Source organism: Miscanthus floridulus, chromosome 17 (genome assembly GCF_019320115.1).
Source record: "Miscanthus floridulus cultivar M001 chromosome 17, ASM1932011v1, whole genome shotgun sequence".
Lineage (NCBI taxonomy): Eukaryota > Viridiplantae > Streptophyta > Magnoliopsida > Poales > Poaceae > Miscanthus > Miscanthus floridulus.
Genome location: NC_089596.1, coordinates 77,410,601 through 77,425,233, shown reverse-complemented (window position 1 = coordinate 77,425,233; position 14,633 = coordinate 77,410,601). Strand labels below are relative to the sequence as shown.

Genomic DNA, 14,633 nt, shown 5'->3' with positions numbered 1-14,633 from the left:
GACGCTCACAACGCACACATGCACACTCACCCATACGAATGTACGAATGCAAACCCTATCTTTATGAGTTCCTTCGAAGACTGGGTCGGCAAATTCTCAAAATTGACAAAGTTATCATAGACGTCTTGCTATCGACGAGAATATTTCCTGCACCTGAAAGCATAGCTTCGTTAAAGTCTAAAATATTTGTTCTAACGAAAACTTGAACCCAGATCTGACGTGCTAGGAAGGCTCTACAGGTCCTTCCGCACGACCATAGCAAATGCTTTCCATGGGCCTGGGAAGTGGGCTCAGCGCTGGTCGAAACAGACTGGACGGATTCACCGTTGGGTTGGTCTGCGACGGAGTTTAAAAGGCCTTGCCGCCTTATGGGTCCGTAGACAAACATTCCCCGACCCAAAATCCGACCGTTGCCTTCCCTTTTCTTCGTCTTTTCTCTCTCGCCGCCCCCAAATCCTCCGAGGTACCGCCGGGCCGCCGGTAACGCCACAACTCCCGCGCGTGCCGATCGATACCTGGCAAAACAGCGAGCGCAACCGCCGCCGAGCGGTCGTCCCTTCTCTTCCAGTCCGCTGTCCGCGTCCTCCTTGCTGCTGCGTCCCGGAGCGGAGTTGAGTTGAGATACAACGGGCCGATTGACTTCTCTCCTGCGCGGGTAAACCCTACCGCTTCTTGGCTTGCATCGATTCGACTTTGCACTGATTTCTTTTCGCCGTCCCCTTGCTATGATGTGCGCAACCAAATCGAAACCCTAAGGCTGCCGCGATGTCCCGTCCTGTTCTTCATGTAATCGCGCGCTCTAGGGATGGGATGCCTCGTTTGGGGGTTCTGTTCACCCTTATTCACTTTTGCCACGTGGTAGATATTCCATCCATTTATCTCGTTTCTTGCGCCTAAGATTTCAACCCTCTTGTTTTGCTGAAGGATTCTAGTCGCGTCCTGTATCTTCTAATGCTATGACAGGGAAGCCAAAAGGAAATCCTTCCGTTGTTAGTTTGTTATAGGCTATTTATGTAAAGTTTCAGTCCGATATTGTCTGATTTTTCTAGACGAGATGTGCGTTTTGATGTTCTTGGGCTAGAGTTTCAACTAATCTAGACCAGAGGCTGCCGCTGGTCCAAGCGCTTTGATGATAACCCTTAAGGCTTCCCCATGACAAGTGCTATTATATAGTCTGTGTTAGATTGCTCTGCCACCAGCTGTATACTTTTGCTACATCAAATTTCAGAATCTATCTCTGTAAGACGTAATGCAACTCTGCAGCAGTTGTGCTTTTCCCGTTAGTTAATTCGGTTGAAATGTTCAGTCTGTCTTAAATTAGCATCTGTTTAGCACATTTCGAAATCGTTTTCAGTTTCTGTATATCTTAATAGTGTAGGGAAGTTGTTGTTTAGTATTTCTATATTCTGAGTATCTCCCCCTTACCAATCAATTGAACTCCAGTCAGGTTTTCATCGAGGTAGAGAAAGATACCTTTCTGTCCGGTCATGGCTTTGCCAGCTGCAGCAGCTGTTTTGCTTGATGAGAACATGCAGATACATAAAGGTGAGATTGTTTTCCCTGGAAACTGTTTTGTGTCTAGGAAGCTTATGAAACATATAACCAACTTGTTTGATCCACATGTTCAGAAAACAGGGTTGATGCACCAAGTGCTAAACCACTCAAATCATCAGCAAAACCTGAGAGGAAAGCTCTTCAGGATGTGTCTAACATTCATAAAGTCACTGCTTTAAAGAACAGATCCACCATCAAAGAGAGCTCCACCTTGAAAGAAAGGCCTGCACTTCACGATGTGTCTAACAACCTCAAAGAGAGGTCCATCCTGAAAGAGAGGCATCCTCTTCAGGATGTGTCTAACACCCGCAATGAGAGGTCCATCCTGAAAGAGAAGTCTGCTCTGCGTAGCCATGGAGCAATTAAGAACCCAGTGAATATTTTTGCTGATGATGAAGAGACCAAAAGGTGTCATGAATGGGCTAAGGATGGGATTGAGGGCACTCACTTCACTGGAAATGATTCTCAGAAGTTGGATAAAGATGCGCTCGACAAACGTAAGAGTCAAAGTCTGACAATTGCTCTTTTTGTTTCTTTAATATGTGGGCTAATCATGCATTTGATATAGGTGTCAAGAAGAAAGTGGCGAAAGTTATATCAGCATTGCATGGCTGGTCACATGAGGTATTTGATCCTGTGATGTTTCCGGCTGCGGTATGTGACCCAACAGTACAGTATTTCACAATTAATTCAGGGTGTCTGTAAGGTCCAAGTACTTTACCAGAGATTTAGACGATAAATCGTATTACTTTTGAAATAGTCATGTCTGTTTCTATATGACCATGACGTGCAAATTCAAACCAGGCAAACAAAACTTATTGTTCTTAAATAGGAAATTGGAAAAGTATATCTTCTTGCTATTTGGTTGCTTAGTTCACCTAAGTGATTTAATACTTTGTCCTAGTATGTTCCGGTAGCCATAAGCAAGGAAGAGGAACTTGTGGCGATAAATTTCACTTGTTCCACACTTCTGCTAGCTGAAGTTGGTTGATAAATTGATTAGAAGAGCTTAATTTTGATGGTTCATCCATGTCTAGCATGAACTATATCATGCCTTTTGTCATGTAAGGTTATATATTGCTATGGACTGACAAGCTTGGTATTGTTGCCGGTAATAATTATTTTGACAAGATAGCTTGTGAGATTCAGAAATGGGCACTTGCAGCATTTGTTTATCAAGAAGCATATTCTGAAATGTAAAGTGTCTTTGAATATAATTACCCTGTTTCTAGATGTTGGAATTTTTTTCGTTGCCAGTAGTAGTACTAAAGGATACTGCTTATCTATGGATATGTATTGCATCACAAGATATGGACATCTTGTCCCGGTTTAGATTTTTCATTTTATGTCACCTAACAATATCTTGTGACATCAGAAGAAGCAGTCCTGCACATCTTACTTGTCATTTGGTATAACAGTGCTGCTAGTATCTACTAAAGTTGGTATAAGTTTGTTTTTTGGGGTCCTGGGCTGTTTTCTCTAAATGTTGCCCTGTACATTTAGCTTAATGGCCGCCCTGATATAGTGATAGGTACCAATAGAAGTTCAATTTTGTCTATAATCATGTCACATGTCAACAACATTTCTGGTTTATTTTCTTTCTCTAAGAGCATTAAAACACTTGTCGCACTAGTTCTATTATGTTTCTTTACCCTTTTTTTGTATAGTCTTTTATGACCAATGGTGAAAAAATCTGTCTTGAGTGTATTTTTGTGGTTGTGTTGACACATACAAAATGATCAGTTACTGTTTAAAGTTTAAACTTCTGTATACATCATATGATTTATTCCTGCTGTATGTAGCTCCATTTGTTTATACGCTATCTGATATATTTGAATTCGTAACTTTTAAGCAAGTAATCAACATAAGTGGAAGCATAATATTCCACAAAACACCATTTCTTGACTTCTCCATTTTTCTCATCTCATCATTAAACCAAAAATGTGCTATAATCTGTCTCTTTATGATTTAGGAGGTTCCCAAGTTTTCTGAGGAATCGAAAGAGCTGGAGCTGGAACCAGAGATTCTTCCAGACATCACTTGGCGTCTCTCTACCTCAGGCAAGAGGGATGATGCACCAAGGGCCAAACCACTGAAGCCATTACTGAAGCCTAAGCTTCAAGAACGAAAGGCTCTTCAGGATTTGTCTAACACCATCAAAGGGAGGCCTGCTCTGCGCAGCCATGAAGCTGTGAAGAACCCAGTGAAAATATTCACTGTTGAAGAGACCAAAAAGTGTCATGAATGGGCTAATGATGTGTCGGAGGGTGCTCAATTCACAGGAAATGATCCTCAGAAGCTGGATAAGGACGTGGAAGACAAACGTAAGAATCTAAGTCTTGTGATTCCTCTTTGGTTTCTTCAGTAAGCACATGGTTTCTTCTTCTCTTCAAAATGTTTCAGTTTACTTGCATGTAACATACACTTTCACATGCAGGTGACAAAGCACAGCTGGTTGAAGATTCTCCTACTGATGATGAGCTTGACGACTACCCATTTCTGGAGCTTGACGACTACCCATTTCTGGACAACAATCCTGTTAAGTTTGAGCTGAAAGATGAGCCAGTGATTCCAGATATTGGAGCAAACTGAAGAATCTATGCCCACCGAAACTGAAAGCTCTGCTTGTGCTATCGTTTATGCTGCTTGTTCTGTAGCAATCTATATAGTAAGATGGTATATGTTTCTTGTTCTATAGCAAACTATGTAGTTTGAGCTGAAAGATGCTCTCCTGAAACATCTCCTCAAATGATATTGTCTGGTTGATGTCCTGAATCAGCTACTGAATAAGCTAATGATTGCATGAGTATCCGTTGATGCACAATAGAAAGTTCAGATTAGTTATGCTAAGCTTTTGCAGCTCAGAGCAATATTTTTTACTAGCCTTTTGGAGGTTATATTTTTTTTTAAAAGTAAAATATCGATTAGTTATCTGTCCGTGTTATTGCGACTTCTTTCATCTGCACATGAAAGAAGTTTGACCTCGTAATTGCTGGGGCGAGATGCTCAGATTTGAAAATGAGGTCGTATCTAGTCATGGTGCAACAAGACTAAGCCTAAAGAACAGTTTGAATGTACATCAAGTTAGGGCTAAAAATTAATTTAAATTATCTTTAGTTGGCTAGCTAATTGGCTAACAACTAGAAGATTTTGCTAAAAAATTAGCCCCACCTATTTAGATAAACTAGAGCTAATTTAAGCTAAAAATTAGCTAGTTAACAATTAGCCCCCAAATAGGCCCTAAGAGTATTTGTTTGCAGATCATGTACTACACATGGACATATTCATATGGTTTGTTTGGATACACATGGTTAATTGGCTAATTACTAGTTGGGACTAAAAATTAATCTAAATTAATTATGGTTGGCTAGCTAGTTGATTAACAACTAGTTGAACACTAGACAAAAAAAATTAGCATATATATTAGCACTCCTGTTTAGATGCACTAGAGCTAATTTTAACTAAATTTTAGCTAGCTAGTAATTATCACTCGTATCAAACAGGCCTATAGTCAAGATCCATTTGGAGTGAGGGATTGTGAAGCCAGATGTTTCGGTGGATTGCTTGATTCGGGGAGGTGCAAAGAAATACTGGAGACCCATTTGGATCAGATTCATATTGCTCTTCGTGAGTCATCCACTGGGCATATCATCGTGCGGACGACCAAAACCAAACACAAACAGCAGGAGGACCCCAACCGCAACGAGCGTACGCGTTTAGGAGTACGTGAGAACTTAGGGGCTACGTGATTTGGCCCGAAAGTCCACCACTGCCCTCGACCGGCTCCACAACACTCGAGCACCTCTTTCTAAATGCTACTGCCACGCCTCTGGAACCCACAGGCTAAGAAATGAGCTGGAGCATACATGGGATTCCGTTATTTTTTTCCCTGAAACAAGCGCTTATATACATATACGAATACCGGCACACACATCCTGTCTCTAAGAGTCGATGACTGAACCTGGGCGAACATTGTGAGACCCAGCTCAAGGGCTGAATTGCGGTTGGGTCGAGCTACTGCAGCTATAACGACGAATTGGCTGGGCCGAATTTGGTACTATAGCGTCGAGTACTGTAGCTGCGCCAAACGCTGTGCACCGCTTTGTGACCGGAAGTTACCCGTCGTGAATTCTGAGTTCATCGAACCAGCGTAAATAGCTAGGCCAAGGTAACCTTCAGTTAACTGTTTTATGCGAAGTGACGATAAAAGTGTAAGTAGGTTGCTACGTAGGTAGGGCCTACCTCTGGGTAGAGTGGCATGTGCCGTGTGCCGGGCCTGGGCTATTATAAATGGTATTCAGAGCCAACTCTCGTGGTTTCACGGACGTATGGTTCGGAAGCTCGGACAATCTGCAAGAGCATGGCATTTGGACGCGGGGAGCTGGGAATATGAACGTGGCCAAGAAAGTCGATCCTGAACATTTGTCCCGTATGGTAAGCTGGTTCGATAGCTCGACGAGGACGTCGAACCCATTGAGGGTGGGTGGATGTGAGACCCAGCTCATGGGCCGAATTATGGTTGGTCTGAGCTACTGTAGCTATAACGTTGAATCGGGTCGGACTGAATTCGGGTTACTGTAGCGAGTGAGCTACTGTAGTTACGAAAAACACTATGCGTCAAGAAGTTTAGTACCGTACCGTAAATTCTGAGTTCGCCGAACCAGCTTAAATAGCTAGACCAAGGACATGTATTAACCTTCGGTTAATCGTTTTACGCAAAGAGAGGACGAAAGCGTAAGCGGGTTGCTACGTAGGTGAAGCCCACCCCTCGACAGAGTGGGCCTGTGCTGGGTGCTGGGTGCCAAGCCTGAGGTGTTACAAACATGTTCTGAGAAACCTAACTGGTTGAGTTGATCGTCCATTCTAACTTTATTTGCTCTACTATTGCTATGAATCAACTTTTTCTTCCGTCCAAGAGATTTATTGGATTGGTTGGATATATTCAAAGAGAAGAAGTTACTTGCTTCTAGCATCTTTCCCTTACTTACCTTTTTGCTGAAAAATCATCGTGATTTGTTATGCAATGTGAACTTATGAGCCGTTTGGTTGGCTAAAATTTAATGTAATCGATTAGGACAACTACATTGGTGTTATCACGTAGGCAGTCTCATGTAGTGCCATATAATTTTAACACGGCTTAATAGACAACTTGTATAATGGTTGTCTTTTAACTTGTCTCATAGTAACTCACAATTCCTTAATTTATGCATATAATAAAAATAAAGTCATGACTTTTGAGTTGCATGACAACAACAACAACTCGTACAATTGTATAATAGTTACTCATAGTCTTAAATTTTAGCTTATGAGACACTTGTTTCGCGAAAAACGACCTCTTTCTCTCCCCCTCTTCATTTCCTTCGTATCAACAAAAGTCCTATGTGGCACTACATGAGACAGAGTATGAGACCATTACGTGTAGCTATGTACTTGCCCTTATGTGTGTACCGTTACACATGTTTGCTTCTCACTGTTTGTAATCAGTATTATCAGATCCTACTACCATTTCTAGATAAGGATTGAACCACTCCGATTACAGTGGTATCTTATTTCATTTCCTTTGCATTACCATTCACTGAACCAAACACCGTATTAGCTTTTTAGGTTCTTTACGACGAAAACTTCTAACCCATGTTCGAGTCTCCAACTCAGCCTAGGCACTATTAATGGTTAATTATTCTTTCATATGTCAATCTCAAGATATGTCAATACAATCTCTCATATGTTTTCATAGGGATGAGGTGTTTACATGCTTTTATATAGGTGAATATGATGTTTTATGGGTGGGTGCCTTATTAGCTTTTGAGGCTGTTTTTGCTTAAAAAACCAAAAGCCAACCAAAGAGTGAAAACCAGAAGCTGTTTCTCATAAACAACTACTTTTGGATACAGTTTTGAAGTACTTTGGATTCCGCTTTTGTCTTCTGCCTTTTGAAATGATAAAAATAGAGAGTTGTTGCACAGCAGTTCCACGGAAAATAGAGATAGGATGTAAGTTTAATAGTTGTGTGAATCAAACAACTTATAACTTTTTCACAGCCCATAACCTAAAACATCTTTTCCACAACCCACCAACTCATAGTAACTTTTTCAGAAGCCACAGCTCAACCAAACACACCCTATACGTGTTAGTGTTTGTAGTATTTAGTAAGAAAAAAGTGACTTACCAGATGAGACACGACTCTCGACTCTTGTGAATGCTACTCTCTTTGTCCTTGAATAAATCAAATCTAAGAATTGTCTCATATCAAACTTTTTAAGTTTGACCAAATTTATAAAAAGGAGCGTCAAGATTTAAGACACCAATTAATACCATCAGATACACTATAAATAGAACTTTCATAATATGGCTCATCTGGTGTCACAAATATTTATACTTTTTCCTATAAATTTAGTCAAATCTATAAAAATTTGACTTATGACAATTTTAGAAATTAATTTATTCAGGGATGAAGGGTGTAGGATGTCCTTGGTAGGTATGAGAATAAGGTGACAATTTTAGAAATTTAGTCAAATATTTATACTTTTTCCTATAAATTTAGTCAAATCTACTAAGAAAAATGAGAATAAGGTGAAGCAATGAGAATGAAATTCAAAACACTTGGAACTATCTAACTCAAACCTACTATTTGGAGATTATTCGATGTGCAAAGACAATAATCATTATAAAAATGAGATCCAAACACTTCTATTTTTTTTTTACTAGAATCCGTATTCTCACTACGGGAATGAGATCCAAACAGACCCAATATCTATTGCTGATGTTTTTGGCTGACTTGGAGGGAAGAAAACGGAAACAAGTGGTGTGTTAGCGATCTTGTAATCAAAGCTCACGCACCAAATAAATCTACTAGGTCGGAATCTACCCTCTCCGACTCGTGCTCTCCCGTTCTAGATATTAGAGCCAGTCTGGTAAGGCTCCAGCTTCACTTGTGGAACAACTTCTTTGGTAGAGTTGAAGCCGTTTTAGAAAGTTTTTGACAAAATAGTTCCAGTGACAATTTTATAATAGTTTGTGTCAAGTTTGCAAGAAGCCGAAAGAAATCACGTTTCTGGGTTCTTTGCAAGGAGCCATTTTTAGATGATCATTTGACATGGCTCCACGATAAGTTTTTTTTTCTTTTTTTTTTCTTAACTCCACTAGTGATTTGGTCATGTTGATGGAGTTGGAGACGCCCTAAATGGTAACTACAAAGCGATCCGACAGCATTAGGTATATGAAGTGACAGTCTGACCCTTTTTTTTTGGTATGGTTAGTTTGATTGTTTGCAAAAGAAAAGGCAAACATGGGGCAGCAAACTACAGTCACATCAAGTAATAAAGTAAAAAAACGGCAATAAGTCACATATTGCATAGGAACAGATATTACCCAGTCCATGAGAGACGGACAAAAACATTTAAAAGTTATTTAGAACTGATCAAAGTGATCATCAGATAGATACTTAACAATCACCTTATAGGCTTATAGGCAGAAAAAGTACCAAAATAGAGTAACTTTTTTTTTGATTCAGCATCTAACTGTTATCTTGGCTACGAATAGTGCAAAGATATAATAACATAGTAAAACATAGCAAAATGGAAGAATTAACCGAGCAACTGCATCCGTAAAATACATGTCCTTTTAGTACATGATGAGTTTTGGATTTATATACGGAAATAAAACATTCCAACCAAATGTAATTTATAAATATATGTTAAAAAAGTACTTTACTATTGAATTCTAGCGGCATCGCGGCATCCATCTTATATTGACATATTGTCAAACGTAGCAAATCAAAGCGACGCATCTTTCTTAATCAAAAGGGTGTCCTCCCTCCGTCCAGAAAAAAAACGAACTCTAGCTTTAAATCTGAATAGGACGTGTGTTCAGATTCAGAGCTAGAATTATATTTTTTTTGACAGAAGGAGTACTCTCTCTATCCTAAAATAGAAGTCGTTCTCGTTACCGGAGAAGTCAATGTTTTGTTTAACTTTGACTAATTATATATAAAAGAATATTAATATTTATAATACATAATTAATATCATTAGATAGATCATTGAATATATTTTCATAAGCAACTTATTTGGAAATATAAATGTTGCATGTATTTTCTACAAACCTGACTAAAGTTGAGAAAATATGACCTGCACGTATTCCATAACAACTTTCTTTCTGGGACGAAAGGAGTAGTACTTATGCAAAGGTCAACTACAGGTTCCTAAAAAAAAGTCAACTACAGGAGCATTTGCATGTCGATATTTTTATTCTCTCATCAGAAAAATAATTTGTGAGCACGGAACTTACCTAAGCTGGCCTAGTGCACGAGTTTTTGAGTGCTCCGCCCACCCCTCCGCCCGATTTGGCCCTACTTTTCAGTGGCCGAGGACAAGTTTGGCAGGATTCACGAGTGCTCGTAGCGAATCTAAAAAAAATCCCCAACCGCCCCCAACAAAGTCTACAACAGCGACGCGCAACCCGCGTCTCGGGCGAAGAATCCGCATTTCCCCTTCCCCTTCCCCGCACCGCACCCAATCCCCATCCCCGTCGGAGAGCGAGAGAGAGAGGGAGATGGCGTCGGTTGCGGAGATGCAGCCCCTCGCGCCGGCGGGGTACCGACGGGCGCCGGAGATGAAGGAGAAGGTGGAGGCGTCGGAGGTCGATCTGGAGGCCGGGACCGGGGAGACGCTGTACCCGGGGATCTCGCGCGGGGAGAGCGCCCTCCGCTGGGGCTTCGTCCGCAAGGTCTACGGCATCCTCGCCGCGCAGCTGCTCCTCACCACCGCCGTCTCCGCCCTCACCGTCCTCCACCCCACCCTCAACGCCACGCTCTCCGACTCCGCGGGCCTCGCGCTCGTGCTCGCCGTCCTGCCCTTCATCCGTAAGCGCCCCTGTTCTCCATCCGATGCCGGGGTTTGATGTGCTGGGTGGGGAAATCTACTCTTTTCTGGTCATCAATCACCACTTGGTTAGGGAGATGTGTTGCTGAAACTACACAAATTGTCGATAAGTTAGATGAGTTGGTTGGATCCAGATTCTAGACAGGTCGGTGCAGTGTTCCTATTAGGTTATCTTGTTATTTATGATGAATGGCTGTTTGGATCAGGACTTTGGCATGTAGATCTTAGATAAATAACCGATCCAAGCTTGAAATGCAAATTTGCTGCTCAAATTCCTTTTGCTTTGCTATTGGGTAGATGTTACCTAAACTAAGGTTTCGTAGGGGCAATTGGCTTGCTAGGTCTAGTACCTTAGTTTAGTCGCATGTTATTTAATTATGGATTCTGAAGGATGTTACTTACACTTGTCTCTTGTTCCGGTTTAATGTTTATATGGTTGTGTACAACTGATCCTTGGCAACTCAATCATGATATTGCAACACATTATAAGCCGATGATCTCATGCAGGCTTCATGGTAACTTGCCTTGGTCTAACATGTTTTGTATCAAGTTACCAACAAACCTACATGAGCATTATTGTGCTGAAGACGTGTTGTTGAACTCGTGGTTGTATTACCAATGATCAAATGAATATTAAATTGGGACAAGAGAAACGTGTTGTAGTCCTTAAATGTCTCTCCACAATAATACAACCACGAGTATATTGTGGATTTGACACTACAAGTATAATGAAGCCTCTTTGACGTCAGGAGTTGGGAACTTCACTGTGTAAATGAATAAGCAGTATATGGGAACCATTTGCATCTCATGAGCTTTAGTGCAGTTAAACCCATGGTACAACATTAAAATGGGCTAATTGCACAACAAAGTTGAGATTGGATTGCTACCCATTTCTCTTGTTCCAATTTAATATTTTTCTTGATCATCTTCAACCTAACCATAATGTTGCAACACGTTACAACATGATAATGGTCTCACATAGCTCCTGGTGGCTGCCTCCATCTAACATGTTTGACTTACTACTTACCGGAAAGTCAATGTGAGACTGTTATCGTGCTGATAACGTGTTGTGATGTTATGGTCATGTTGCTGATGATTCAATGAAAATATAAATTGAAACAAGAGAGATGCGTTGTTGTCCCAAGCTTTATCTCAACTTTATTTATGCCCTTGATATTGCATGTAGATGAGATTCCCTGGCCCTGTATAAGTGGTTACTATGAATATTATAAGGAGATGGAGAGGTTCCCTTCGCAATAGAAGAAGCAGTTTGTAGCCGGTTGCTTCTAATGGGCCTTAGTTTAGCTAAACTGTTCACCCGGGAAAAACATATTACAGTATTAGTGAGCCCATTTTCCTTTGTCTCTTGTTCTAGTTTAATATCTATGTGATAGAGTGCTTGATTGTCAGCTGCTCATTAATGATGTTGCAGCACATTAGTAACATGATAATGGGCTCACATGAGCATCACAGCAAGTTGCCTTGATTTAACACACAGGAAGCTTAGTAGTTTGTTATTGTGCTGATAATCTGTTGTATTGTGATTATGTTGCTGATGAAGAAATACTAATGTCAAACTTGAACAGGAGATATGTGATGTAGACTTGTAGTGCTGTGCTTTATCTCACTGTTGTTATTGTTATATTGTTTATTTATCAACAGTGAGACATCCTACTTCCCTGTTGAATTAGAATTAGCAATAGGAGTCGCTGCTAAGTTCTAATTGGCCTGAGTTTAGTTACTTACCCACACAAGAATCCATGTACAACATAAGACATAATTGCATAATGAAGGCTTACAAAGAAGGCTGATTCAGTATTTCTAATGTCATGTGGTTGATAGTGGGATTTGAGTTGAGGAATGATTTGAGAATATGAGAAAATAGAAAATAATGGCATCTTGCTAAGGAGGCATGAAACTGAGTTGTCATTTTTCAGTTTCAAGGAGTATCCCTATTATCTTACCCTCTTCATTGTTCATACAAAAGAGTACAAGTCGAGTGTGGAGTTCAGAGAGGGAGGTAGGGCGACAGCCTTTGAGAATCAGTTGTATGCATACTCCCATCCATTTTCGTTTGCTTGATATTGTTGGCTTGACTTTGACTGATCAAGGTTTTTGGCCAGTAACAATTTTGAAGTATTTGTTTATGTAGCATAAAAGTGGCATGGTAGACATGTAATCAAAAAGTACTTTGCTAAATCTGCATAGTTTCTCTGGTGGTTAATCAAAAAGTAACAGTCAAAGACAATGATGTCAAGTAAATGAAAATGTAGGTACTTTGATATATGGTTGGACCAAATTGAGGGTTTTGGTTATCTAGCTCAACATAGAGTTTTTGGTGTGCTGTTTGTCGCAGGCAGAGGAGAATGCTTTGATAATGAAAGCAATAGATTTATCTTTGTGTGGATTATGGAGGAATCAGAAACAGTCTCAGTTATTAGATCTGAGAGTGCAAGATTTTTTTTTTGGGTTTTTCTGGGTTTAATCAGAAGCTGTCCAGTGTTATTGTATCCTTGTAGGTCGTAGCACACCAAAATATACCCTTCTCTTTTGCTTAGAATCTTAGCAGAGGGACTTCCATTATTGTTATTTTCTCTTAGTAGGTTGGTTTTTGTTCACTAACTTCTTTTCTGATATTTGCGGCAGTGATGATCCCATTGTATCATTATCAGCACAAGCACCCACACAATTTCGTTTACCTGGGTTTGTTCACTTTGTGCTTGAGCTTCAGCATTGGTGTGGCTTGTGCTAACACTCAAGGTCTGTTTCTTTTCTTCAAATAGTTTGATTTGTTTCTAGTAGATGCTTCTTGTAGTTTTTGTTTAACAATCATTTACTTATTGCAGGAAAAATTGTTCTGGAGGCTTTAGTATTGACGGCTGGTGTGGTGGTTTCTTTGACTGCGTATGCTTTCTGGGCCTCAAAGAAGGGCAAGGAATTTGGGTATCTGGGGCCTATTCTGTCTTCTGCGCTTACTATCCTTGTCCTAACTAGCTTTCTTCAGGTAATGCCTATGATAAGCTCTGAAAGAATGGGCTCTACTCGCAAATGCTGCTTTGTTACCAGACGAGCAATCCACTGCTTGCAATAACCCTTTTGTTCTGTGGAATTCTGTGTTGCAGATTTTCTTCCCATTGGGACCAGTGTCAGTTGGTTTGTTTGGTGGGCTAGGAGCTTTGGTGTTCGCAGGCTTCATTCTGTATGACACCGAGAACCTGATCAGGCGCCACACCTATGATGAGTATATCTGGGCATCAGTTGGGCTATACCTTGACATCCTGAACCTGTTCCTTTCCATCCTAAACATGCTCAGGAGCATGCAATCCGACAACTAGTGGCTCAAGCAAGATGTACCTTGTGCCAACCTGGTCAGGGCGTCGTGATGTTTTGAACACAGTATACCCATGGTAATGTGGTCCTGCACTCTAGTTGGAGGATGGGATCAAAGTGCAACATAATGTATAGTGAGTCTGCCCATCACGTGCCTGTTACCAAATATGTACTGCGATACTGCCAATAATTGGTATTACCTTGTATCGTTTGTGCTTTGCGCGTTATTTGCTCTCTTTCATTTTGCTTTGGTTAAAGGTGCACCACATTTCATTCGTTGCCGGCAAAGGAACTTGCGTAGATATCGATCTGTTTACAGTTCAATTGTCGTACGTGTTGGGGATGAAAATGGATCGGATACGGACGGATATCACCGATATTACATTTGTTTTCATATTTCTGTCCGGATTTGGATTCGAATACGGATAGGATACGATTGGATATCAATATCATAAATATGTGATTTGAGTATTCGGATACGGTATCGGATGTTGGATATTCGAACTTGGATACGGATAGATCTCAACCTCTCTAAACGGATTTGGTTTCGAATACGGTCGCAAAATATCCGTACTGTTTTCATCCTCGTCGAAGAAATTTGAGACATGGAAGTATACATTACGCTTGTGCTGAAATCTCCCTGAACTGATCGTTCTCTCTCTCTCGTGCATAGGCACGCGCGCTAAAACCAGTAATGATCATTTTCTACAAAATTCTGCCGAGGCCTCATGGCTCTCCGATAAGCATTAAGCATCATCCTCACAGCTGACAACGGTTTGGAAGTTCACTGGTTCTACTCCTGTTGCTCCCTCTCCCCGACTTATGCGTAGGTTTCGCTCGTTCCGAGGAAGGCGAAGGCCGTTGTTCGAAT

At 40.8% G+C, this 14,633-nt stretch overlaps 2 protein-coding genes across 2 annotated transcripts; both read left to right on the top strand.

Annotated features, from left to right (window-relative positions):
- Positions 1-395: 395 nt before the first annotated feature.
- Positions 396-4,363, top strand: LOC136518810 (uncharacterized). Its single transcript, XM_066512500.1, has 6 exons — positions 396-655; positions 1,444-1,545; positions 1,629-2,051; positions 2,123-2,208; positions 3,527-3,878; positions 3,992-4,363. The coding sequence occupies exons 2-6, from the start codon at positions 1,488-1,490 to the stop codon at positions 4,144-4,146; spliced, it is 1,074 nt and encodes a 357-aa protein (XP_066368597.1). The 5' UTR covers positions 396-655; positions 1,444-1,487; the 3' UTR covers positions 4,147-4,363.
- A 5,644-nt stretch (positions 4,364-10,007) lies between these two features.
- Positions 10,008-13,989, top strand: LOC136517189 (BI1-like protein). Its single transcript, XM_066510717.1, has 4 exons — positions 10,008-10,413; positions 13,079-13,192; positions 13,279-13,436; positions 13,555-13,989. The coding sequence occupies exons 1-4, from the start codon at positions 10,104-10,106 to the stop codon at positions 13,765-13,767; spliced, it is 795 nt and encodes a 264-aa protein (XP_066366814.1). The 5' UTR covers positions 10,008-10,103; the 3' UTR covers positions 13,768-13,989.
- Positions 13,990-14,633: the final 644 nt, after the last annotated feature.

Bases quoted from the DNA above. Each gene is read 5' to 3' on its own strand.
- LOC136517189 (XM_066510717.1), top strand. From the start codon at position 10,104: ATGGCGTCGGTTGCGGAGATGCAGCCCCTCGCGCCGGCGGGGTACCGA. The intron at 13,193-13,278 runs GTCTGTTTCTTT...TACTTATTGCAG, and splicing joins GGCTTGTGCTAACACTCAAG to GAAAAATTGTTCTGGAGGCT. The intron at 13,437-13,554 runs GTAATGCCTATG...TCTGTGTTGCAG, and splicing joins TCCTAACTAGCTTTCTTCAG to ATTTTCTTCCCATTGGGACC.
- LOC136518810 (XM_066512500.1), top strand. From the start codon at position 1,488: ATGGCTTTGCCAGCTGCAGCAGCTGTTTTGCTTGATGAGAACATGCAG. The intron at 1,546-1,628 runs GTGAGATTGTTT...CCACATGTTCAG, and splicing joins GAACATGCAGATACATAAAG to AAAACAGGGTTGATGCACCA. The intron at 2,209-3,526 runs GTATGTGACCCA...TTTATGATTTAG, and splicing joins CTGTGATGTTTCCGGCTGCG to GAGGTTCCCAAGTTTTCTGA.